General features: G+C 45.6%; 1 protein-coding gene across 4 annotated transcripts in view; it reads left to right on the top strand.

The window, feature by feature from the left end:
- The first annotated feature begins 769 nt into the window (after positions 1-769).
- LOC105467055 (ubiquitin conjugating enzyme E2 D2) overlaps positions 770-26,725 on the top strand; it is a 68,175-nt gene continuing 42,219 nt past the window's right edge. For all 4 annotated transcript variants that reach the window (XM_011716376.3, XM_011716375.3, XM_071098334.1 and 1 more), the window contains exon 1: positions 770-1,246. In XM_011716376.3, the coding sequence (XP_011714678.1) occupies positions 1,223-1,246 (24 nt within the window). In that variant the 5' untranslated portion in view covers positions 770-1,222. The remainder of the gene's footprint in view (positions 1,247-26,725) is intronic.

Here is a 26,725-nt window from a genome sequence, read left to right as displayed (position 1 = left end):
AAGCGTGAGCCACCACGCCCAGCCGGTTGGTTTTAACTATTTGGGGCACATACTGTGATTTTTTTTCTGACGCAGCTGGTACAGCGCTTGCCTGTAACAATTTGCAATTCACTAAGCTGAGCAAGGTCTGGGCACCTCCAAGGCAGACATGCCAGTGGCTGAAGAGAACACAACATTCAAATCCTCTCCATCTGGGGCCTTGGTCTGGAAGGCCAATCTCATGGCAAGTCGAACGGCTTTGAGACATCTCCCTCGTGGCGGGTGCCCGAGCTGCAGCTGCGCGGCCTCTGGAAAGAGATCTGCTAAGTACCAAGACTTCAGAAGAGCTGTGTGACTTTGGTCAAGTCCCTTCCTCCTTCAGGAACGTTGCAGTGGGCCTAAGTGCCTCCTCCCGGAACTGGTACGGGGACGGTCGTGCGATTTTGACAACATTTGCCTTTTAATGTTTATTGATCTTTTGTGACACGCGCGTGGGTTCCCATCAGCAAGGAAGTCAACGGTAGCGGCGCGGGAGCCTGCAGAACTCGCGCTCTGGCTCTCGCGGGATCTCTGCCCAGGGCCTCGCAGCATCACCCGCTCCGCCGCCGTGGCGGCGGCGGCGGCGGCGGCGGCGGTGCGTAGCTTACTCACAGGGGCGGCCCGTATCCCTCCGCCGCCGGCGCGGCTCGGCCCTCCCTCCCCTAGCCCGCCAATCCCCGCGCCTCCCGACCTGCCCCTCGGTCGGGCCCACCCCGTGCTCCGACGGCCCCACCCCGGCGGCGCCGCCCGCCCGCCCGCGCGTCCCTCGGTCCACCTGCAGCAGGCAGGAAGGCAGGCAGTCCCTCCGACTGTCCGGCCGAGAGACGCCGGCCGAGCTTGGGCTTTTGCTTTCTGGCGGAGGGATCCGCGGCGGCTGACTAGGCGGCGCTGATCCTGGGAGGAAGAGGCAGCTACGGCGGCGGCGGCGGCGGCGGCGGCGGCGGCGGCGGCGGCGGCGGCGGCGGCGGCTAGGGCGGCGGCGAATAAAGGGGCCGCCGCCGGGTGATGCGGTGACCGCTGCGGCAGGCCCAGGAGCTGTGTGGGCCCCGGCCCTCAGCCCGTGCCGCCAGACCCGCTCTCCTCAACTCTCCATCTTCTCCGGCAGACCGCGATCGCCGAGGCGGCCTCAGGCTCCCTAGCCCCTTCCCCGTCCCTTCCCCGCCCCCGTCCCCGCCCCGGGGGCCGCCGCCACCCGCCTCCCACCATGGCTCTGAAGAGAATCCACAAGGTAAGCGGCCAGAGGTTGGCTGCGGGGCTGACCAGCTGAGCAGGCTGCGGCCTGCACTTCCCGCCGTAGTCTCCGTCGGCCTCGCGGCCTCCTTGGATCCCGCTGCCGGTGCTGGCCCCGCTGGGCGGCCTCCATACCCCACTCCCAGTGATGGCGCCCGCGGAGGCCCCGGCGCGCAGCCCGCGCTTAGGCCGGAGGTGCTCTGGCGGTCTTAGCGTTCCTCCCTGTCTGCCCTTTCAGGCCCGCATGGTGTGGGCTCTTAGGGCTTCTCTCCAGTCTGGGACTGCCGCTGCACTTGAGGGCCATTGTCCGGCCAGGATGGCGGGGTTGGGGCCGTGGGGGGCGCTGGGGCGTTGGGCGGACCCTTCGACAGAGGTCGAAAGGGCTGCTCGCCCCATTTCTGTTCCCTCCTCCCACACCTGCCCTAGCTCCCTCCACAAAACCGCCTGAGCTCGGGCTGACGGAGGAAGTCGTTTTGCCCGATCCACAAGTATCTCTTGAGTTCACTTACCTCTTGGGTGGCAGCACACATCGGTCCACCCTGCTTGTTCAGAAACTGTTAAGAGTTGGAAGTTCAGAAGAAAAAAAAAAGGTGACTTATGAGGGAGGAGGGAAGTAGAGGGAGAATCATTTTATTCTTTGAGGTTGCTATATGTAGTTAGAAACTAACACTTCCGTTTTGCAGGATTGGATTTAATAGAAAAGCTGTACATTGGCAAAGGTAGAGGTAGAAACCTGAACATTGAAAAAACCACCAGAGAAATTACACAAAAGTTCCTTTCACAGTCTCTTCGCAAAATGGGCTTGACGCTATTAAGTGATACGTTTACGGAGACTGTTAACTGGGAAGGGATTTTACTAGGTTTTGTATTAAAAAGGATTTCTTTGCTCTTTAAAGTGAAGGATTATTTAGTTATCGATAAGGAGGTTTTCCTAATAATACATCTAGAGTATAAGATTGGCTTAAAATTTAGTTTTTTTCCCTTTCTGACGTTGTAACCTGTTAGTGCCACTTTCATGTTTTTTTCCTTAGAAGTAGGGAGGCACCACTATTAATTTCTGTTCGGTGTTTCACCTGGCTACTCAGATTGGCTACATTAAACCGGTAGCTACTTTTTTCTTCAGTACATCTTTTTCCTTTTTGTGGAGAATGGGATCTTGCCATGTTGTCCAGGCTGGTGTCGAACTCCTGGGCTCAAGCTAGCCTTCCACCTCTGCCTCCTTTAAGTGTTGGGATTACAGGCATCAATCAGCCACTGCACACGGCCTATACCTGTAGCTACTTAGTGAGAAGTAGGTACTGGGGTTATCCATTCAGGGTGATGGAATGGGTGTGCAAGAGGAAGAGAACCAGTTTTCACCTTGTCTTAAACTAAGAATACAGATTGATGATTTAAATACCTCAGCTCAGCGGTTGGTCATAATTTCATTTTTGCTCAGACTTAGCGTGGAATCAGTCCCATTGGTTACTATAATTAGATTAGCTCCTTAACTTCTTTTGACTTCGATTTCTAACAAATGAAGAAGGGCAGATTTTAGACAATAAATCTTGTACTAAAATGAAATGGTATTTGTTAAATACCATAAAGAAGCTTGAACCTTAAGCAAAGATGTCTTAACCATTTAAGGATCAGGAGCACACAGGAATAGTCATCCAAATAAAATGTATACATATGTATTTTTAAGGCATTTAGGAATTGCTAGGTCCTTATAGAATCTAATTGGGAAGTTATCAAATACTTGTAGAAGATTGTGCTCTTATTTTAAAACCTGAGGAAGAGCAAGTGGGTATAATGTGTGATAATTTACAGATAAAGAAATGTAGACTTTAATCTCTACATTGATTTATGTGTGTAATGGACTTATTCAGAGAGGGAAATATCTCTTTGACATAAAACATACATTTTAATTAATACTTGCCCTGGTAATATGGTTTCTTATGAGTTGCTACATATTTTCTAGAATAGATTTTCCCTAAAATATGCTTTTGTAAGATTTTTTAATAACATCAAGTTTAGAAATAATTTGAACTTTTTTGGGGGACAGAGTTTCACTCTTGTTGCCCAGGCTGGAGTGCAATGGCATGATCTTGGCTCACCGCAACCTCCACCTCCTGGGTTCAAGTGATACTTCTGCCTCAGCCTCCTGAGTAGCTGGGATTACAGGCACGCACCACCATACCCATCTAATTTTTGTATTTTTAGTAGAAACGGGGTTTCACCGTGTTGGCCAGGCTGGTCTCCAGCTCCTGACCTCCGGTGATCCACCTGCCTCGGCCTCCCAAAGTGTTGAGATTACAGGCGTGAGCTGTCTTGCCTGGCCTAAACCTTTTTTTTTTTTTTTTGAGACAGAGTCTCCCTCTGTTGCCCAGGCTGGAGTGCAGTGGTGCTATCCTGACTCACTGCAACTTCCGCTTCCCGGGTTCAAGAGATTCTCCTGCCTCAGCCTCCGGAGTAGCTGGGATTACAGGCACCCTGCCGCCATGCCCAGCTAATTTTTGTATTTTTAGTAGAGACGGGGTTTCACCATGTTGGCCAGACTGGTCTTGAACTCCTGACCTCAAGTGATTACTCCTGACCTCAAGTGATCTGCCCACTTTGGCCTTTCAAAGTGCCGGGATTACAGGTGTGAGCCACCTCATCTGGCCCAGCCTGAACTTTTAAAATTCAATGTTAGCCATTTTCCCCTGGTTTATACCCCTAGAGCTCTTCACAAAGTATGGCTTGACTTCTCTGAGACTGCTGATGATAAGAAAAATGAAATTTATTTTGATATACCAGTCAAAAAGATTGTGAAAACAAAATGGAGATGAATTTTTTTTTCCAAACTCTTTGTACCACAATGTTAAGTTGAATAGCAGACTTACTAGGCATGGACAAGATCAGTTCTATCTTATCTTCAGTCCTAGTAATGTGTCTGCAGTGGAATCCCCATTGCTTGGCTTCAATAATTGATCTTGATCTTGAACCTTCCCAATTATTCCCTGAAAAAAAATAATTCTACTTAAATACCTTCTTGACTTATATGTCATGAGTTGCTGCATCTGGGTTCTAATGAAATTTTTCTAAGAAAAACTACATTTGACATGTGACATCTTCAGGAATTCAGTATCTTGTTTCTTTGACAGAGGGACACTATTCATGTCTGTGAATTTGGCAGTCTTTGAAATGCCATGTCTTTTTTGGAAAAAGCTTCTGATGGACTTTATTTTGATATACATCTTAAGGTCCCCTGACCTATGCTATAAAAGAGCATAGCAAAGAGGGTCATTATGAACATTGTGTGTAGTTCTGGGCAGGGATTGGGATCCTTTGGGATTGTTGGTATCTACACCACATGGCCCCACCCTGCTATGTTTTGAGGTTTTCTGCTGACTTTTTAGGTCTTCAGCTTTGATTTTGATGCTTTGAGTGCCTGCCTCTAGCAGCACCACCCCCAGCCCTTTTCCAGTTGGCTGCATCTCATCTGTTGTGGGCTAAGAAACCAGATCACAGAGCTTATTAAAATTGTGTCTAAATTAAGATCCAGTAGGCTCTTGACTGAAGAGGGCTTCATGTGCTCCGTGAACTGTGTGGTTTCCTTGGCTGATCAGAGACCTTTTTGACTTGCATCCTGTTTTTCTTCTTTACTTTTGCTATACAGATGTAGGAGGCTTTTTGGTGCTCTTAGAGTGCTGTAATGTTGAAGTATTTGGTTAGTTTCTCTATTCTTGGGAAGGGTAAAAGGCTAAATATCTTGATTCTTTGAGGAGTTGGAAGACTGACCAGAGTTGGATACTAAAAGCTTTTCTTAACAGTAATAGTGCATTGTACATTTTAATGGTGTCCTACTAGTAGCAGGTAACGTTTAGTATACATAGCTTTCAAACAAAGTAATGCCAGGATTGTCACTTGATCTATTTCTGTGATAGAGATTTTTTTTTTCTTTTTTTTTGAGACAGAGTCTCACTCAGGCTGGAGTGCAGTGGCATGATCTCGGCTCACTATGAACTCTGGCTCCCAGGGTCAAGCAATTCTCTTGCCTCAGCCTCCCAAGTAGCTGAGATTACAGGCAGCCGCCACCATGCTCAGTTAATTTTGTATTTTTGGTAGAGACAGGGTTTCACTATGTTGGCCAGGCTGGTCAAACTCCTGACCTCAGGAGATCCGCCCATCTCGGCCTCCCAAAGTGTTGGGATTACAGGTGTAAGCCGCTGCACCCAGCCTATGGCTAGCTTCTTTTAAGGCATCTCAAGACAAAGTTCTCAATGAAATAAAGATATCAGGTCAGGCACGGTGGGCCATGCCTGTAATCCCAGCACTTTGGGAGGCCCAAGTGGGCAGATTGCTTGAGCTCAGGAGTTCGAGACCAGTCTGAGCAACATGACAAAACATGATCTTTACAAAAAATACAAAAAATTAGCTGGGTATGGTAGTGGGTGACTGTAGTCCCAGCTAGGTGGGAGGCTGAGGTGGGAGGATCTCTGGAACCTGGGAGGTAGAGGCTGCAGTGAACCGTGATCAAGCCGCTACGCTGCAGCCTATGCAACAGAGTGAGACCCTGTGTCCAAAAAAAAAAAAAAAAGATTTCAAACGCTGATGTCTATAAAAGCCAGGCAGGTACCAAAGTCAGCAGAGATAATTTGAGGGAGCTAGAAAATGCATGTGCTATCAGATGAGGGCAACTGCTAACCAGCTCCCTGCAAATGTTGCCATTGCCAAAATCTTTGGACCCAGTGTTGCCATATCGTCCACTAAAAAACAAAAACAAACAAACAAAAAAAACAGAGAAGCCACAAATCCAGATTTTTTTGGCAACCAATTCAAATTAAAAAAAAAAAATACACGTTTTGGTCGACATCAGTTTAGTATGTGGATTAAAGTAACAAGGGATAGGCCGGGCGCGGTGGCTCAAGCCTGTAATCCCAGCACTTTGGGAGGCCGAGACAGGTGGATCACGAGGTCAGGAGATCGAGACTATCCTGGCTAACACGGTGAAACCCCGTCTCTACTAAAAAATACAAAAAACTAGCCGGGCGAGGTGGCGGGCGCCTGTAGTCCCAGCTACTCGGGAGACTGAGGCAGGAGAATGGCATGAACCCGGGAGGCGGAGCTTGCAGTGAGCTGAGATCCGGCCACTGCACTCCAGCCTGGGTGACAGAGCAAGACTCCGTCTCAAAAAAAAAAAAAAAAATAAATAAAGTAACAAGGGATTGGGGTTCATTAAGTAATCAGGAGTGTAAAAAGATTAAGTCATTTAAACAATACTTCCTGTATTTTTAAAAGTTTGAAAGTATTGCTTTATGTAAGATTAAGTTTGTTTTTTAGACAGTCTTTGCTTTGTCACCCAGGCTGGAGTGCAGTGGTGTGATCTCGGCTCACTGCAACCTCTGCTTTCCAGGTTCAAGCAATTCTGCCTCAGCCTCCTGAGCAGCTGGGACTACAGGCTTGCGCCACCATACCCAACTAATTTTTGTATTTTTAGTGGAGATGGGGGTTTCCCCATATTGGCCAGGCTGGTCTCGAACTCTTGACCTCGTGATCCACCCACCTCGGCCTCCCAAAGTGCTGGGAATACAAGCATGAGACACTGCGCCCGGCCTTACGTAGTTTTTGAATACAATTCTAATTAACTTGCCTTTTTTTTTTTTTTTTTTTTTTTTTAAATGAGAGGCAGTCTGGCTCTGTCGCCCAGGCTGGAGTGCAGTGGCGCGATCTTGGCTCACTGCAAGCTCCGCCTCCTGGGTTCTCGCAGTTCTCCTGACTCAGCCTCCGGAGTAGCTGGGACTACAGGCGCCTGCCCTCACGCCCGGCTAATTCTTCTATTTTTAGTAGAGACGGGGTTTCACTGTGTTAGCCAGGATAATCTCCATCTCCTGACCTTGTGATCCGCCCGCTTCGGCCTCACAGAGTGCTGGGATTACAGGGGTGAGCCACTGCGCCCAGCCAGTTTGCTAATTTTTGTATAGTTTTGTGTGAGGTCTTGGGAAAACCAGTTTTGTAAATACATTGATCCCGTAGAAGTTTATGTATTAATCTTCCATTATTATCTGTTTCATGTTTTGAGTTTTTCTGTAGACTGACAATACACTTTAAAAATGTCTGAGATTGGGAAGTTACCAAAGCATGATTTTTTTTTTTTTTTTTTTTTTTTGAGACGGAGTCTGGCTCTGTCGCCCAGGCTGGAGTGCAGTGGCACGATCTCTGTTCACTGCAAGCTCGGCTTCCCGGATTCACGCCATTCTCCTGCCTCAGCCTCCGGAGTAGCTGGGACTACAGGCACCCGCCACCACGCCTGGCTAATTTCTTTTTGTATTTTTAGTAGAGACGTGGTTTCACAGTGTTAGCCAGGATGGTCTCCATCTCCTGACCTCGTGATCCACCCACCTCGGCCTCCCAAAGTGCTGGGATTACAGGCTTGAGCCACCTCGCCCGGCCACCAAAGCATGATCTTAAAGAAAGTAGTTGTAACGCTGAACAGTGCTGTATTTTAAAAAATTGCTTAGGCTGGGTGGGGTGGCTCACACCTGTAATCCCAGTACTTTGGGAGGCCAAGGAGGGCTGACCACCTGAGGTCAGGAATTCGAGACCAGCCTGCCCAACATGGCGAAACCCCGTCTCTGCTAAAAATACAAAAGTTAGCCAGGTGTGGTGGCACTCACCTGTAATCCCAGCTACTCGGGAGACTGAGGCAGGAGAATCACTTGAACCTGGGAGGCAGAGGTTGCAGTGAGCCAAGATCTTGCCACTGCACTGCAGCCTGGGCAACAGAGCGAGACTCCATCTCGAAAAAAATAAGAAAGAAAATTGCTTAAAAATACCGTAGGCCGGGCGCGGTGCCTCATGCCTGTAATCCCAGCATTTTGGGAGGCTGAGTCGGGTGGATCACACGGTTAGGAGTTCAAGACCAGCCTGGTCAAGATAGTGAAACCCCGTCTCTACCAAAAATATAAAAATTAGCTGGGCATGGTGGTGAATGCCTGCGATCCCAGTTACTGGAAAGGCTGAGGCAGACAATTGCTTGAACCCAGGAGGTGGAGGTTGTGGTGAGCCGAGATCGCGCCACTGCACTCCAGCCTGGGCAACAGAGCAAGACTTCGTCTCAAAAAAAAAGAGGAAAAAGGCCGGGCACCGTGGCTCATGTCTGTAATCCCAGCACTTTGGGAGGCGGAGGCAGGCAGATCACCTGAGGTCAGGAGTTCAAGACCAGCCTCAACGTGGAGAAACCCCATCTCTGCTAAAAATACAAAATTAGCTGGGCGTGGGGGTGCATGCCTGTAATCCCAGCTACTCGGGAGGCTGAGGCAGGAGAATTGCTTGAACGTGGGAGGCAGAGGTTGCGGTGAGCCGAGATCACGCCATTGCACTCCAGACTGGGCAACAAGAGCGAAACTCTGTTTCAAAAAAAAGAAAAAATACTGTACTAGAGGTGTGGTACCATATATTAGATGAATATTAGAGGTAAGGACTGATGGAATTCCTATCAAAATGAAGAAATGAATTAACAGGTAGTAGTATTGGGAACTTTAATAAATGATTGTCTGAATATGGCTATTTAAATTAGTTTTATCTTGGATAGCAGACATACCTTCTTAATCCAAAAGGTGAGCTTCTTCACATAATTTCTAGGTAGTTTTTTTTTTCCCCCACTAAAAAAGTATTATTTCCTTTACAAAAGATCATTGAATTGAAGCACTTTCTTTGGCTCTACTAGGTTGTTATTTAAATATAATTCGAACAGCCATCATTGAGGATAACTGTTAATAAATCTAGGTTTTCTCTGAAGTCTCCCAGTGTATATTACTGTACTGATGACTGACAAGGAAGAGGTTTTGACAAGGTCCAATTCTGTATATTTCTGCTAAAATATCCTAGGCAGTTCCCAGGATAGGAATATCTGACTCATTCCTCATGCTAGCAAAAACTTTTGCAGCCTTATCCCAGAAATGCAGGAACACACTTGTTTTGTCTGTAGAAATAAAGTTTTGATGGTTAGATCTCCAGACAAACCTTCAAAATCATGTTAAACTATAACATAGGGAAATAAAGTAGTATTTCTATCTGCAGAGTCAAGTGAGATTTTGGGTAATAGAATCATAAAATGTTAGCACTGTAGCACATCTCAAGCTGCTGTCTGGAAAGGCTGTGTGACCTACCAGGTAAGACTAGGTCTGAATTGAGAACCTGGATTTCTTTTTTTTTTTTTTTTTTTGAGACGGAGTCTCGCTCTGTCGCTGGGGCTGGAGCGCAGTGGCCGGATCTCAGCTCACTGCAAGCTCCGCCTCCCGGGTTTACACCATTCTCCTGCCTCAGCCTCCTGTGTAGCTGGGACTACAGGCGCCCACCACCTCGCCCGGCTAGTTTTTTGTATTTTTTTAGTAGAGACGGGGTTTCACCGTGTTCGCCAGGATGGTCTCGATCTCCTGACCTCGTGATCCGCCCGTCTCGGCCTCCCAAAGTGCTGGGATTACAGGCTTGAGCCACCAGGCCTGGCCGAACCTGGATTTCTTGACTGTGTCCAGTGTATTTTCTGGCAAGCCATGTGTTATCGTTACATAGCTATTAGGTATATAAATCCAGAGGATGCAGCCTTTTTTTCTTTTGTTCAAACAATTGGATATTTAAACTATGTCTTGGAACCTGAAGATCTTCCTCAACTTCCCTTTTTATGGTTGGCGAGGTTGCTCATAAGACCTCTTAAAACTGCAAATTTATTTAGGCTTGACACAGTGGCTCGTGCCTGTAATCCCATCACTTTGGGAGGCCAGCGTGGGAGGATTGCTTGAACCCGGGAGTTCAAGGCCAGATTGGTCCATAATGGGAGACCCTGTCTCTACAAAAACAAAACAAAGCAAAACAAAATTAGCTGGGCATGGTGATGTGTGCCTGTAGTCCTGGCTACTCAAGAAGCTGAGACAGGAGGATCACTTGAGCCTGGATGGAAGATCAAGGCTACAGTGAGCTGTGATCACACCCCTGCACTCCTGCCTGGGCAACAGAGCCAGATTCTGTGTCAAAACAACAACAACAACAACAACAAAAACAAGTATTGCAAATTTGGTATTCTATTCTCGCCACCACCACCCCCGCCTTTTTTTTTTTTTTTTTTCCTCTGAAACGGAGTCTTTACCTCTGTTGCCCAGGTTGGAGTGCAGTTGTGCAATCTCGGCTCACTGCAACCTCCACTTCCCGGGTTCAAGAGATTCTCCTGCCTCAGCCTCCCAAGTAGCTGGGACCACAGGTGCATGCCACCACACCTGACTAATTTTTGTTTTTTGTTTTTTTTGAGATAGAGTCTCCCTCTGTCGCCCAGGCTGGAATGCAGTTGTGTGATCTCGGCTCTCTGCAACCTCCACCTCCTGGGTTCAAGTGATTCTCCAACTTCAGCCTCCCGAGTAGCTGGGACTACAGGCGCATGCCACGATGCCTGGCTGAGGTTTTTTGTATTTTTAGTAGAGACAGGGTCTCACCATGTTAGCCAGGATGGTCTCCATCTCCTGACCTCGTGATCTGCCCGCCTTGGCTGGTTTCAAACTCCTGACCTCAAGTGATCCACCTGCCTCAGCCTCCCAAAGTGTTGGGATTACAGGCATGAGCCACCGCCCCCGGCTTTCTGCATATATCTTTCATCAAAGTCAAATGGATTTTTTTTTTAAGTGAAAGCGAGTTTATTAGGAAAGTAAAGGAATAAAGAATGTCTACTCCCTAGGCAGAGCAGCCTTAATATCTAAAAAGATTGAAAACCACTGTCTTTCTACCATAAACATTATTTTAATCTCAGCAGATGAACAGAGTACCTGTTCTGCAGAGAAAAAAGAAATCTTGTGTGTGAGTTCAACAGATTGGCCGGGTGCCGTAGCTCATGCCTGTAATCCCAGCACTTTGGGAGACCGAGGAGGGTGGATTGTGTGGTCAGCAGTTCGAGACCAGCCTGGCCAACATGGTGAAACCCCGTCTCTACTAAAAATATAAAAATTAGCCAGGCGCGGTGGCTGAGGCCGGAGAAGTGCTTGAACCTGAGAGGTGGGGGTTGCAGTGGGCGGAGGTCGCTCCACTGTACTCTAGCCTGGGTGACAGAGCAAGACTTCATCTAAAAAAAAAAAAAACATTTCAGCTATCCTCTTTAGAGTACTCACTGTGCATCAGGAATTACTTGATCTTTTCAACAATCTTTTAATAATTCTGTTCTCCCCAGAATAGATAAGGAAACTGTGGGAGAAATAAATTTGCCTAAGACTATATGGTTATAGTAGGAAGAACTAGGATTCAGATACAGGCGATCTTGACTGTAGAGTTATTGTCTCACCAGGTTTACTTGTTTTAGTCATTGCCCTTCTCCCCTCTAATCTCTAGAGAAGCGTTACTTTTCCCTTTGCCAAAGTTAACTTTTGCTTTCCATCCTTTTCTTTCTCTCTTTCCCTCTTTCCTTCCTTCCCTCCCTCCCTCCCTCCTTCCTACCTTTTTCCTTTTCTTGTTTTTGCTCTCCAGTAATTGTCCTTGTTTTCATACTTCCAATCTCTTCTCCACTAATTCCTCTTAGCATCCAAACTTATTGAAGATTTTCCCCCATTTAAAAAAAAAAAAAAAAAGCAGTAAAATAACTTTTTAAACTTCCTCTCCCTAAGAAGAGCTACTTCCTTCCTCATCTTTATCCTTCCCATCTCTGACATTTCAGTCCCAAAATTATTGAAAGAGTAGTCTTTTTACTGTTCTGGAACTATTTAGTAAGTTCACTAATGATTACTTAATTGCCACATTCAGTGGATACCTCAGTTTTTGTTTAACTTTTGTAATAGTTGACATCGTTTTTATTCAGTTCTTTTGGCTTCTGATAAACTGCTTTCTTCTTCCTCATATCTGGTGTTTCCCAGCTTTATTAGAATGCTTATCAAAGTAATATTATTGATGAAATACAAGCCAAAATGTATGAAATCATGCATACTTGTATTAAAATTGAGAGCACTGGCCAGATATGGTGACTCATGCCTGCAATCCCAGGACTTTGGGAAGCCAAGGCAGGAGGATCACTTGAGCTCAGGAGTTCAAGACCAGCCTGTGCAATATAGCAAGACCCTGTGTCTACAAAAAATTAAATTAGCCAGGTACAGTGTCATGTGCCTGTAATCCCTGCTATTCAAAAGGCCAAGGTGGGAGGATTGCTTGAGCCCAGGAGTTTAAGGCTGCAGTGAGCTGTGATCATGCCACTGCATTCCATGCATTCCAGCCTGGACCACAGAGCGAGATCTGTCTCTTTAAAAAAAAAAAAAAAAAAATTGAGAGCACAAAGTATCTCAGATACATTAATTATTTTTTTATTTTTTTTTTTTTTTGAGACAGAGTCTTGCTCTGTGGGGCCCAGGCTGGAGTGCAGTGGCGTGATCTCAGCTCACTGCAACCTCTGCCTCTCGGGTCCAAGCAATTCTCCTGCCTCAGCCTCCCAAGAAAAGAAGCTGGGATTACAGGCATACACCACCATGCCTGGCTGATTTGTGTATTTTTAGCAGGTTTCACCATGTTAGCCAGGCTGGTCTTGAACTCCTGGCCTCAAGTGATCCACCCACCTAAGCCTCTCAAAGTGTTGGGATTACAGGTGTGAGCCGTCATGCCTTACCCAATCTCAGATAAATTAATTAGAATATATAATCAAACTATGTCACAAACAAAATTATTAAGAACTATCAAGATGAGGCTGGGCGAGGTGGCTCACGCCTGTAATCCCAGCTCTTTGGAAGGCCGAGATGGGCACATCACAAGGTCAGGAGATCGAGACCATCCTGGCTAACATGATAAAACCCCGTCTCTACTAAAAATACAAAAAAATTAGCCGGACATGGTGGTGGGCGCCTGTAGTCCCAGCTACTTGGGAGTCTGAGGCAGGAGAATGGCGTGAACCTGGGAGGCGGAACTTGCAGTGAGCCGAGATCACGCCACTGCACTCCAGCCTGGACGACAGAGAGAAACTCCATCCCAAAAAAAAAAGAACTATCAAGATGAAACATCTGTCATTCTTATTTTGCTATCAGTTTTAAGCATAGTATTTTTCTTACATAATAAAAGTCATCCTCATCAGGTACCACTTTAAATGTCTTACTGTATGTTGTTTTTATTACAGTATATGAAAATTTGTTTCAAACAGATACCTGGTAGCAAAGGAAAGAATACAGACTGCATATTTTGCAGTTAGACTGCTGCTGACATTAATTATCCCATCATGGATAGGTCACCCTAATTTTTCTGAAAAATAAATGCCTGTTCTTTGCTCGTGTTTATTTTAACATAATATGACTCCTTGGGTTTAAGAATCAAAGGACTCTGCTTTCAGTTTAAAATGTCTTTCTCAGCCGGGCGCGGTGGCTCAGGCCTGTAATCCCAGCACTTGGGGAGGCTTAGGCGGGTAGATCACGAGGTCAGGAGATTGAGACCATCCTGGCTAACATGGTGAAACCCCGTTTCTACTAAAAATACAAAAAAATTAGCTGGGCATGGTGGCAGGTGCCTGTAGTTCCAGCTACTTGGGAGGCTGAGGCAGGAGAATGGCGTGAACTCGGGATGTGGAGCTTGCAGTGAGCCGAGATCTTGCCACTGTACTCCAGCCTGGGTGTCAGAGCGAGACTCCATCTCAAAAAACAAATAATAATGAATAATAAATAATGTCTTTCTCCTAGATATAAGTCAATTGAGGATGGGTTAGTACACTTGAAATATTTAATACATAATAAGCTTCAGTTAAATAACTTTTTTTTTTTTTTTTTGAGACAAAGTTCATTCTTGTTGCCCAGGCTGGAGTGCCACTGCGTGGTCTCATCTCACTGCAATCTGTGCCTCCCAGGTTCAAGCAATTCTCCTGCCTCAGCCTCCCAAGTATCTGGAATTACAGGTGCCCGCCACCACGCCCAGCTAATTTTTGTATATTCAGTAGAGATGGGGTTTCACCATGTTGACCAGGCTGGTCTTGAACTTCTGACCTCAGGTGATCCACCTGCCTCGGCCTCCCAAAGTGCTGGGATTACAGGCGTGAGCCACGGTGCCTGGCAGTAACTTCTCAAATATATATTGAATTATGATAAGAAACATAGGATAGATCTGTGATGGTCAAATAGACAATGCTGGAGATGAAATGATGTTTATACCTCAGAACACAGATGGAAAATCAAATGTAGACATCATTTGCTTTCTTGTGTGCAAGTTTCTTGAGGCAAATTACTGCTTTAAAACTACAAAAATATGTAGTATTTCCTAAAAACGTGTTAAAAGTGATAAAATTGACCAGGCGCCGTGGCTCTTGCCTGTTAATCCTAGCACTTTGGGAGGCCAAGGCGGGTGGATCACCTGAGGTCAGGAGTTAGAGACCAGCTTGGCCAACATGGTGAAACCCCAACTCTACTAAAAATACAAAAATTAGCCGAGCGTAGTGGTGGGTGCCTGTAAACCCAGCTACTTAGGAGGCTGAGACAGGAGAGTCGCTTGAACGTGGGAGCCAGAGGTTTCAGTGAGCCCAGATTGAGCCACTGCACTCCAGCCTGGGCAACAGAGTGAGACTCTGTCTCAAAAAAGAAAAAAAAAAACATGCCAGGCACAGTGGCTCAAGCCTGTAATCCTAGCACTTTGGGAGGCCGAGGCAGGTGGATCACCTGAGGTCAGGAGTTCAAGACCAGCCTGGCTAACATGGTGAAACCTTGTCTCTACTAAAAATACAAGGAAAAAAAAAATTAGCCGGGTGTGGTGGCGGGTGCCTGTAATCCCAGCCACTCAGGAGGCTGAGGGAGGAGAATTGCTTGAACCTGGGAGGCGGAGGTTGCAGTGAGCTGAGATTGCGCACTGCACTCCAGCCTGGGCAACAAGAGTGAAACTCCATCTCAAAAAAAAAAGTAAAATTTAGAACAAAAATGTTACTGTCTTTATTACTATAATATATATTAGTAATTAGTATCTCCCGGGGAATGCTGCTGTAGTTGTAACACCTCTAGTTGGTCCTTCCCAGAATCATGTTCTCTTTGATCTTTGTTCAGCACCTTTGCTTATACAGAGAATCTCTTCTCACCCCTCTCCCACCTCCTAAATTCTTTATTCATACTTGGAGACCCAGCAAAAATGGCTTCTCTAGGAAGCATGCATGAGGCATACAGGCAATCAGAGTTCAACTGCAGAATTGTTTCTTAGTGTGTAGACATGATTGATTATTCCCTCATTTAGACTGAACTCCCCTGGGCAAAGTTCTTGTCTTATTCTTTGTATTCCTAGTAGCTAAAGCATGGTATTCCATGTTTGCCAACAATATTCAGTGAATGCCAGTATCAGGTGGTGTAGCAAAAAAAAAAAGAAGAAGAAAGAAAAAGTGGAATTTTGGAGCATTTGTGGCGTTAGGCAAGTGACTTCGTGAATTTTCTTGAGGCTCAGCTTCCCTGGGAATTATACCCTGCAAGCCTGTGGGGAAGATTAGACAGAAGAGGGTTTAGCACTTATGGACTACATAAAAGGTAGTTTTGTTGTTATTTTTTTTACAAATGTGCTTGGCATTTTTATTCACAGTACCCAATATTTAGAAATAACTCAAATATCCATCATTAGCTGAATATATAAACAAAATGTAGAAAATCCATATACTGGAGCATTACTCAGCAATAAAAAGGAACAAATAGTGAAACAACCCTGCCACTTAGCAGTTTATTAGTCAGCTCCAAGTTCACCCTCCAGTACTTGCTCTGCTTTGACTAAATAACTTCTGAAGTATGTATTTGAGCTGGTGAAGGGCTGGACTCTTTCACCTTTGCAGTGAACAAAATGTTGGACTTTGTCAATAGAGGGCACTGGAGGGACATTACAGAGGGAATGGGCTTCTTGGATTTGGTGGACTTTTTTTTTAAGGTTTTTAAATATTATCATGGTGTCTTAACTTGCCAATAATGTTGACCTACAGAATTGGTATAATCTCGAAATCTTAGGTGTCAGTGTTAGATATGTGTTTCACATTTTACTTCATTGTCACCCCAAGCAAAAAAAGAAAAAAAAAAAAAAACCTGAATGTGAAAAGAATGAAGTCTTATAATATTTCTAAACTAAAAAAGGGACTGAATCCCAGTATTCTTTAGCAAACTTCAAAATACTGTCACCTTAAATACATTTTTAATACATGTGATATTTTTGTAGGTCTAGATTTGTGAGATCAATTCTGTTAAACATTATCTTACTGTAGAAGTGTCTGCTGTTATCTTTGAGCACTAACCCCACCACCTGTAATGCATCATGCCAATGTAAGTGATAGAATTGCTTTGCCAAATTCTTAAGGGCTTATGTCAGGGAAAAACTTGGAAATTAGCTGGGTACAGTGGCTCATGCCTATAATCCCAGTGCTTTGGGAGGCCAAGGTGGGAGAATCACTTGGCTGGAGACCAGCCTGAGCAATTCAGCTTAAACTGCAAAACTTAGCCAGGTTTGGTGGCACACGCCTGTAGTCATAGCTACTGGGAAGACTGAGGTGGAAGAGGAGGATCTCTTGAGGCCCAGAGTTCAAGGTGGCAGTGAGCTATAATCTGCACTGCACTCCAGCCTAGGTGACAGAGCGAGATCCTGACTCAAAACAAGCCTTGAAATCAAAGTTGATTTTTACAAAAGCCTCAGTGGTAGGAGTGTTAGATTTCTTAAAATAATGGCACACTAATGGAGCGAGTGATTTTCTTTAGATTAACTGTTTACATATTTATACCATCTGTATTAATTTCTTAGGGTTGCCATAATAAATTACCACAAACTGGGTGGCTTAAAGTAACAGCTATATTCTCTCATAGTTCTGGAGGCCAGCAGTCTAAAGTCAGTGTGTCTTCAGGTCCATACTCCCCCTGGATGTTCTAGGGCAGAATCCTTCCTTGCCTCTTCCAACTTTGGTGGCTGTCAGCATTCCTTGGCTCCTTTGTTTTGTGGCTACATCACTCCAGCATCTGCCTCCATCTTTGTATTACCTTCTCTGTGTGTGTCTTCTCTTTTGTGTCTTATATGGCCACTTGTCGTTAAACTTGCCCATCCACAGAACCCAAAGTTGATTTTTTTTTTTTGAGACGGACTACAGACACGTGCCACCATGCCCAGTTAATTTTTTGTATCTTTAGTAGAGATGGGGTTTCACCATGTTAGCCAGGATGGTCTCAATCTCCTGACCTCATGGTCTGCCTGCCTCAGCCTTCCAAAGTGCTGGGATTACAGGTGTGAGCCACCGCGCCCGGCCAGTAAATTCTTTTTATTACCGTAGTAGATGATACTTGATTAAATGCCATGTTGGGTGCTTTCATTGTGGACAAAGGGGCTCCCATCTCTAAGCTTACATAAAATGTAATTTTAAAAAGACATTTCTTTAGATGTACCTGTTGACATTTTTGTTAATAGTGTCTCATGTCTAGTTTTGGAGGCTGGAATGTTCCAGGGAGCCACAAAAATCTCTGTCAGTTGGTGTTTTGAATAATTATTCTGAAATATACTCCTAGGCTTGAAACTTGGATCTGGCTTTTTTTTTTAACTTGAATTTTTTTTTTTCTCTTAAGTTATTCTTATGAATTTTACAGATAAAGCCAGTTTTGTAGCATAGTAAAATTTAACAGTTTATGTGACTATTGATCTACCCATCTTATAGAGATTGCCTGTCTGTAGGCAGACTGTGGTAACTGTGGTCAGACTCATCATTTTGAACACTCTAGGTTAGTGTTGGAGAATTTGTAAAACAGAAACTTAACCAACTGTGCTTTGAAAGAGTAAAGTCCATGAAAAGTATTACTTTTAAGTTTCCAGGATTTACAGTTTTAGGTAAACAGTTTTTACATACTGTATTTCAAAACATCAGAGTACTGAAACTTACCTATATGCTCCTTACTAAAAATAGTTCATGCAGGTTCTTTTTTTTTTTTTTTTTTTTTTTTTTTTTGAGACGGAGTCTGGCTCTGTGGCCCAGGCTGGAGTGCAGTGGCCAGATATCAGCTCACTGCAAGCTCCGCCTCCCGGGTTGACACTATTCTCCTGCCTCAGCCTCCCAAGTAGCTGGGACTACAGGCGCCCGCCACCTCGCCCGGCTAGTTGTTTGTTTTTTTTTTTTTTTTTTTTTTTGTATTTTTTAGTAGAGACGGGGTTTCACCGTGTTAGCCAGCATGGTCTCGATCTCCTGACCTCGTGATCTGCCCGTCTTGGCTTCCCAAAGTGCTGGGATTACACGCCCGGCCCATGCAGGTTCTTTTGAGTGATCATAGTTTTACAGAGTGTAGTAGAAAACAGGATGCCAGGTAGCAACTCTTTTTTTTTTTTTTTTGAGATGGAGTTTCACTCTTGTTGTCCATGCTGGAGTGCAATGGCGTGATCTTGGCTCTTTGCAACCCCCGCCTCCCGAGTTCAAGTGATTCTCCTGTCACATCCTCCCGAGTAGCTGGGATTACAGGTGCATGCCACCACGTCTGGCTAATTACTGTACTTTTAGTAGAGACGGGGTTTCATTATATTGGTCAGACTGGTCTCGAACTCCTGACGTCAGGTGATCTACCTGCCTTGACCTCCCAAAGTGCTCGGATTGCAGGCATGAGCCACCACACCTGTGCCTGGCCAGCCAGTTGGCATCTCTTTAAGGTCTCCACTATCCTGCCATATTAAGTAGCACAGAAACACACCAAGTTAATTATATTAGCATTCATCTCCCCCGCTACCACATTTTCTCAAGCTTCGTACTATGGTACATGCGTGATTTAGTGTTACAGAAGAGGGTGTCAGTAACCCAACAAATAAGTTCTTCAGGTTTCTGGTTTGCTGTGTAGTTACTAAGGAGGGATTCAGCTGGTGGAGGAGAGCCTGGCACAAATGCCAGGAAAGAAGCCCTTTTCCTAGCATTTCAGTGTTTCCATTGAAGCTTAGTGAGTGGTGAAGTCTTTTGGCATAGGTGCTCCACCATCTGTCTATTCACATAGACTCTTTCCGTCTACCTGGCTATGTGCCACCCTTGTTTTGGACATAGAGGGGTAGAGAGCAGGGACCACTGCTTCAGTAAGTAAAAATAGATGGAATTTCAGATCCTGACAGAGATTCTCTGTGGAGTTGCCACCCCTGCTCCTCATCTCCTGGAGTTGGTAGCAAGGAACAGCTGATCTGCTTTTGGTACTATGTATACTTTCTAATGCTTTTGTTCCCCTACTTGCTATAGAAGTAGAAGTAGTTTTACTGGCATCCCTACGATTTTCCTGTCCTGTCTCTCTCATTTACTTAGTTATCTTCTACCTTGGCTCTGGTTGCCAAAATTCTAAACTTATATTTTGTGTGTGTGTGTGTGTGTGTGTGTGTGTGTGTGTGTGTGTGTGTGTTTGTTTGTTTTTTGGAGACAGGGTCTTGCTCTGTTGCCCAGGCTAGACTGCAGTGGCACAATCACAGCTCACTGCAGCCTTGACCCTCTGGGCTTAAGTGATCCTCCCACCTCAGCCTTCCCAGTAGCTGGGACAGCAGGTGTGTGCCACCATACCTGGCTATGTTTTTTATTTTTTGTAGACACAGAGTCTTGTTATGTGGCCCAGGCTGCTCTCAAACTCCTGTATTCAAGTGATCCTCCTGTCCCAGCTTCCTAAAGTGCTGGAATTACAGACAAGAGCCACCGCACTCTGCTAAACTTCTGTATTGTTAGGTATATGATCCCATGGCTGCAGTATCAGAGAAGGAGGTTATTGCCTTCCCATGTACCTTATTTCAGTGACTCTAAAATGCCGTCAATTGAAAGATGTACCATTATTCTACTAAAAAGGAAAGTATACTTAGTGCCAGTTAAGCTGACATGCCATTGATTATGGTATGCAGCCTGATTTCAGCTATGTTTTAGTTTTAGTTATTTATTTATTTTTGAGACAAAGTCTCACTCTGTTGCCCAGGCTGGAGTGTAGTGGCACAATCTCAGCTCACTGCAACCTCTGCCTCCCAGGTTCAAGTGATTCCCCTGCCTTAGCCTCCTGAGTAGTTTGGATTACAGGTGTGTGCCGCCACGCCCAGCTAATTTTTGTATTTTAATTTTTTAAATTTTTTTGAGATGGAGTTAAGCTTTTGTTGCCTAGGCTGGAGTGCAATGGTGTGATCTTGGCTCACTGCAACCTCTGCCTCCCGGGTTCAAGGGATTCTCCTGCCTCAGCATCTCAAGTAGCTGAGATTACAGGCAAGCACCACCACGCCTGGCTAATTTTGTATTTTTAGTAGAGATGGGGTTTCTCCATGTTGGTCAGGCTGGTCTCAAACTCCTGACCTCAGGTGATCCACCTGTCTTGGCCTCCCAAAGTGCTGGGATTGCAGGGGTGAGCCACCGTGCCTGGCCTAATTTTTGTATTTTTAGTAGAGATGGGGTTTTGCCTTGTTAGCAAGGCTAGGCTGGTCTGGAACTCCTGACCTCAAGATGATCCGCCCACCTTGGCCTCCCAAAGTGCTGGGATTACAGGCATGAACCACCGTGCCCAGCCTCTGCTATGTTTTTTTTATTTTAAAGTCTTACAATCAGTGACAATCACTGTAATTGTAACTATCTGGTTCTTCAACAGATATTTACTGGACAGTTTTGATGGACCAGGCTCTGTGCAAAAAGCTGGAAGTCAGGTCCCTATTTGTTACTGGGTCAAGAGACATTAAATAATCACATAGATGCCAGGCGCGGTGGCTCGCATCTGTAATCCCAGCACTTTGGAAGGCCGCGGTGGGCAGATCACAAGGTGAGGAGTTCGAGAACAGCCTGGCCAACATGGTGAAACCCTGTCTCTACTAAAGATAGAAAAAATTAGCCAGGTGTGGTGGCGTGTGCCTGTAATCCCAGCTACTCAGGAGGCTGAGGCAGGAGAATCACTTGAACCCAGGAAGTGGAGTTGCAGTGAGCTGAGATCATGCCATTGAGATCACGCCATGCCTTTGCACTCCTGCCTGGGCGACAGGGCAAGACTCTGTCTCAAAAAAAAAAAAAATTGTTCACATAGATAAGGCTCATGCCTAGTGCTTTTCTTTGAGACAGAGTCTCACTCTTGTCACCCAGCATTGAGTGCAGTGGCGCAATCATGGCTTACTATAGCCTCAACTTCCTGGGCTCAGGTGATTCTCCAGGCATGTACCATCATGCCCAGCTAATTTTTTGTATTTTTAGTAAAGGTGGGGTTACACCATGTTGCCCAGGCTGGTCTTGAACTCCTGGGCTCAAGTGATAACGCCCACCTCAGCCTTCCAAATTGCTGATGTTACAGTCGTGAGTCACCTTGCCTGGCCAGTCCTATCATTTTGAATGGCTGAGGAGAGAGGATGGCTTGAGTCCAGGAGCACAAGACCAGCTGGGACAGTGTAACAGAGTGAGACCCTGTTTCTACAGATTTTTTTCTTTTTTGAAATAGAGTCTCACTGCATGACCCAGGCTGGAGTGTAGTGGCACGATCTCGGCTTACTGCAACCTCCGCCTCCCAGGTTCAAGCGATTCTTCTGCTTCAGCCTCCCGAGTAGCTGGGACCACAGGCGTGTGCCACCACACCTAGCTCATTTCTTGTATTTTTAGTAGAGACAGGGTTTCGCCATGTTAGCCAGATGGTCTCGATCTCCTGACCTCATGATCCACCTGCCTCAGCCTCCCAAAGTGCTGGGATTACAGGTGTGAGCCACCGCACCCAACCTCTACAAAAAATTTTTAAAAATAAACAACAGCCAGGCGTGGTGGCATGTGCCAGTAGTCCCAGCTCACTTGGGATGCTAAGGCAGGAGTATTCCATGAGCCTAGTTCAAGGTTATAGTGAGCTGTGATTCACACCACTGTACTCCAGCCTGAGCGACAAGAGTGAGACTCTGTCTCAAATAATAATAACCACACAGATAAATATGAACTGTATAAAGTTGTTAAAGCAACCTGGGCTTTACCGTAGTACTTAATAAGAAATAAATGGAAGTGGCGGAAAGAAGCTTCTGGGAAGGTCTCTAAGGGCAACATTTAAGTGAAGCCTGAAGGTGGATGTGGGGGAGGAGAGGATGGGAAGAATATTCTAGGCAGAGTGTTCCTATAGTCCCGGAGTGGTTGAAATTTAAAAGTTAATTAAGAAAAAGTAGGCCAGGCGTGGTCGCTCACGCCTATAATCCCAGCACTTTGGGAGGCTGAGGCGGGTGGATCATGAGGTCAGGAGTTTGAAACCAGCCTGGCCAAGATGGTGAAACCCCATCTCTACTAAAAATACAAAAAAAATTAGCTGGGTGCGGTGGTGAGCACCTGTAATCCCAGCTACTCAGGAGGTGGAGGCAGGAGAATTGCTTGAACCCAAGAGATGGAGGTTGCAGTGAGCTGAGATCACACCACTGCACTCTAGCCTGGGTGACAGAGCAAGACTTCGTCTCAAAAAAAAAAAAAAAAAAGTACACTTTGGGAGGCCGAGACGGGCGGATCACGAGGTCAGGAGATCGAGACCATCCTGGCTAACACAGTGAAACCTCGTCTCTACTAAAAAAAAAATACAAAAAACTAGCTGGGCGAGGTGGCGGGTGCCTGTAGTCCCAGCTACTCGGGAGGTTGAGGCAGGAGAATGCCGTAAACCCGGGAGGCTGGGCTTGCAGTGAGCCGAGATCCGGCCACTGCACTCCAGCCTGGGCGACAGAGCAAGACTCCGTCTCAAAAAAAAAAAAAAGTAGAGTTGATCATTCCTTATCCAAAATGCTTAGGACCCTAAGTGTTTCAGATTTGAATTTTTCTGGATTTTGGAATATTTGCATATATATAATTAGGTATCTTGGGGGTGGGACCCAAGTCTAAACACAGAATTCAATTATGTTTCATATAGGCCTTGTACAATTTTTTTGAAGCCTGAAGATAATTTTATTAGTTTAGTTTTTTCTTTTTTTTTTTCCTTTTTTTTTTTTTTTTTTTTTGAGACGGAGTCTTGCTCTGTTGACCGGGCTGGAGTGCAGTGGCCGAATCTCTGCTCACTGCAAGCTCCGCCTCCCGGGTTCAAGCCATTCTCCTGCCTCAGCCTCCCGAGTAGCTGGGACTACAGGCGCCCGCCACCTTGCCCGGCTAGTTTTTTGTATTTTTTAGTAGAGACGGGGTTTCACCGTGTTAGCCAGGATGGTCTCGATCTCCTGACCTCGTGATCCACCCGTCTCGGCCTCCCAAAGTGCTGGGATTACAGGCTTGAGCCACCGTGCCCGGCCGTTTTTTTCCTTTTTTTTGAGATGGAGTCTCGCACTGTCACCCAGGCTGGAGGGCAGTGGTGCAGTCTCAGCTCGCTGCAACCTCCGCCTCCCGAGTTCAAGCTATTCTGCTTCAGCCTCCCGAGTAGCTGGGACTACAGGCGTGCGCCACCACGCCTGGGTAATTTTTGTATTTTTAGTAGAGATGGAGTTTCACCATGTTGGTCAGGCTGGTTTCAAACTCCTGACCTTGTGATCCGGCTGGTTGGCCTCCCAAAGTGCTGGGATTGCAGGCGTGAGCCACCGTGCCAGCCTTTTTAATTTTTTCGAGATAGAGTCTCACTTTGTTGCCCAGGCTGGAGTGCAATGCAGTGATGTGATCATGGCTGACTGCAGTCTTAAACTCTAGTGCTCAAGCCATCCTCCCAAGGACTGCAGGCACTGTGTATACAGGTGTATAGGCACTGCCGCCTAGCTAATTTTGTAGAGACAAGGCCTCACTATGTTGTCTAGGCTGGCGTTGAACTCCTGGACTCAAGTTAGCCTCCTGCCTTGGCCTCCAAAGTGTTGGAATTATAGGCCTTACGCGATTTTTTTATTTTTTTTATTTTTTTTATTTTTTTTTTTTTTGAGATGGAGTTTTGCTCTGTTGCCTAGGCTGGAGTGCAGTGGTGTGATCTTAGCTCACTGCAGCTTCCACTTCCTGGGTTCAAGTAACGTCCAGCTAATTTTGTATTTTTAGTAGAGACGGAGTTTCGCCCTGTTGGCCAGTCTGGTCTTGGACTCCTGACCTCAAGTGATCCTCCCAGAGTGCTGAGATTACAGGCGTGAGCCACCGTGCCTGGCCTTTACACAATATTTTAAATGATTTTGTTCATGAAATAAAATTTGACAGTGTTTTAACTGCTGCCTACCACATGAAACCAGGTGTGGAATTTTCTACTTATGGCATTATGTCAGTACTCAGAAAAAGTTTCAGATTTTGGAGCGGTTTAGATTCAAATTTTTTTTTTTTTGAGACGGAGTCTTGCTCTGTCGCCCCGGCTGGAGTGCAGTGGCTCAATCTCGGCTCACTGCAAGCTCTGCCTCCTGGGTTCACGCCATTCTCCAGCCTCAGCCTCCCGAGTAGCTGGGACTACAGGTGCCTGCCACCACGCCCAGCTAATTTTTTGTATTTTTAGTGGAGACAGGGTTTCACCGTGTTAGCTAGGATGGTCTTGATCTCCTGACCTCATGATCCGCCCGCCTCGGCCTCCCAAAGTGCTGGGATTACAGGCATGACCACCGCGCCTGGCCTTTTTTTGTTGTTGTTATTGAGACAGTGTCTCACTGTGTTGCCCAGGCTGGAGTGCAATGGTGTGATCTCGGCTCACTCCATCCTGTGCCTCTTGGGTTCCAGCGATTCTCCTGCTTCAGCCTCCCTAGTAGCTAGGATTACAGGCATGCGCCACCATACCCAGCTAATTTTTGTATTTTTAGTAGAGACGCGGTTTCACCAGGTTGGTCAGACTGGTCTCGAACTCCTGACCTCAGGTGATCCACCTGCCTCAGCCTCCCAAAGTGTTGGAATTGCAGGCGTGAACCATTGCCCCTGACCAATAACCATATATTCTTAAAAATTGCTGAGAGTAGATTTTTTAAGTGTTTTCACTGCCAAAAGATACAAGTATGTGAGGTAAATAAGTATGTGAGATAATATGTTAATTAGCTCAATTTAGCTATTCCACAGTGTATTCATATTTCAGAACAACATGTTGTGTGTGACAAATATATACAATTTTGTCAATTTGAAGAAAGAAGTTGGCTAGGCCCGGTGGCTCACGCCTGTAATCCTAGCACTTTGGGAGGCTGAGGTGGGTGGATCACCTGAGGACAGGAGTTCAAGACCAACCTGGCCAACAAGGTGAAACCCTGTCTCTACTAAAAATACAAAAATTAGCTGGGCGTGGTGGCAGGCGCCTGTAGTCTCAGCTACTCGGGAGGCTGAGACAGGAGAATCGCTTGAACCCAGGAGGTGGAGGTTGCGGTGAGCTGAGATCATGCCACTGCACTCCAGCCTGGGCGATGGAGTGAGATTCCATCTCAAAAAAAAAAAAAAGGAAAAGAAAAAATTGTGAAATGAGCAAAGGATAGTTAAAGGTAAAATGAGAAAGGTTCTTGATATTCAATAATGAACAGAGAATACGGTCATATGCCATATAATGACATTTTGGTCAATGACAGACGATATTATGACAGTGGTCCCATAAGACAGTGGAGCCAAAAAATCCCTGTTGCCTAGTAACGTTGTAGCTGTTGTAATGTAGTGCAATTCCTTTTTTTAAAAAGTAAATTAAAAAGTAAATTTATTATAGGCTGAGTGCACAGTGTTTATAAAGTCTGCAGTAGTGTACAATAATCAGTAATGTCCTAGGCCCTCACATTCACTCATCATGGACTCATCCAGAGCAACTTCCAGTCTTGCAGACTCTGTTCATGGTGAGTGCCCTATAGAGGTGTGCCATTTTTTACCTTTTCTCCCCCATGTTTTTACTGTACCTTTTCTGTTTACATATGTTTAGGATACACAGATACCATTGTGTTATAGTTGCCTATGGTATTCAGTACAGTAATATGCTGTATAGATTTGTAGCCTAGGAGCAGTAAGGCTGTATACCATGTGGCCTAGGCTATACCATCTAGGTTTTTGTAAGTACACTTTGATGTTCTACAGCTACAGATTTCTCAGAATGTATGCTTTTTGTTAAGCTTAGCATGACTATATTCTCTTCATAAACACATTTCCATCTCAGTGGTTGCTAAAGTACTCAAAGAAAGAAACTCCTTATTCTCTCATGTTTTCCACATTTACCCCAAAACACTTTTTTCTTTCTTTTTTCTTTTTTTTTTTTTTTTTGAGACGGAGGTTCGCTCTTGTTGCCCAGTCTGGAGTGCAATGGCGCGATCTCGGCTGTCTGCATCCTCCACCTCCTGGGTTCCAGCGATTCTCCTGCCTCAGTCTCCCTGCTAGCTGGGATTACAGGCATGCGCCACCACACCTGGCTAATTTTTGTATTTTTAGCAGAGACAGGGTTTCAGCATGTTGGTTAGGATGGTCTCGAACTCCTGACCTCAGGTGATCCACGTGCCTTGGCCTCCCAAAGTGTTGGGATTACAAGCGTGAGCCACTGCACCTGGCCCAAAACACCTTTTTTCATTCAAGTTCAGTAATTACATCGTAATATATTGTGTATGTCACTATAAACTAACTTTTTTTTTTTTAAGATGCATTTTCGCTGTTGTTCCCCAGGGTGGAGTGCAATGGCATGATCTTGGCTCACTGCAACCTCCATCTCTTGGGTTCAAGCGATTATCTTGCCTCAGCTTG

Source organism: Macaca nemestrina, chromosome 6 (assembly GCF_043159975.1).
Source record: "Macaca nemestrina isolate mMacNem1 chromosome 6, mMacNem.hap1, whole genome shotgun sequence".
Lineage (NCBI taxonomy): Eukaryota > Metazoa > Chordata > Mammalia > Primates > Cercopithecidae > Macaca > Macaca nemestrina.
Note: the sequence above shows the minus strand (reverse complement) of the source record. Positions and strands in the feature narration are given on the sequence as shown.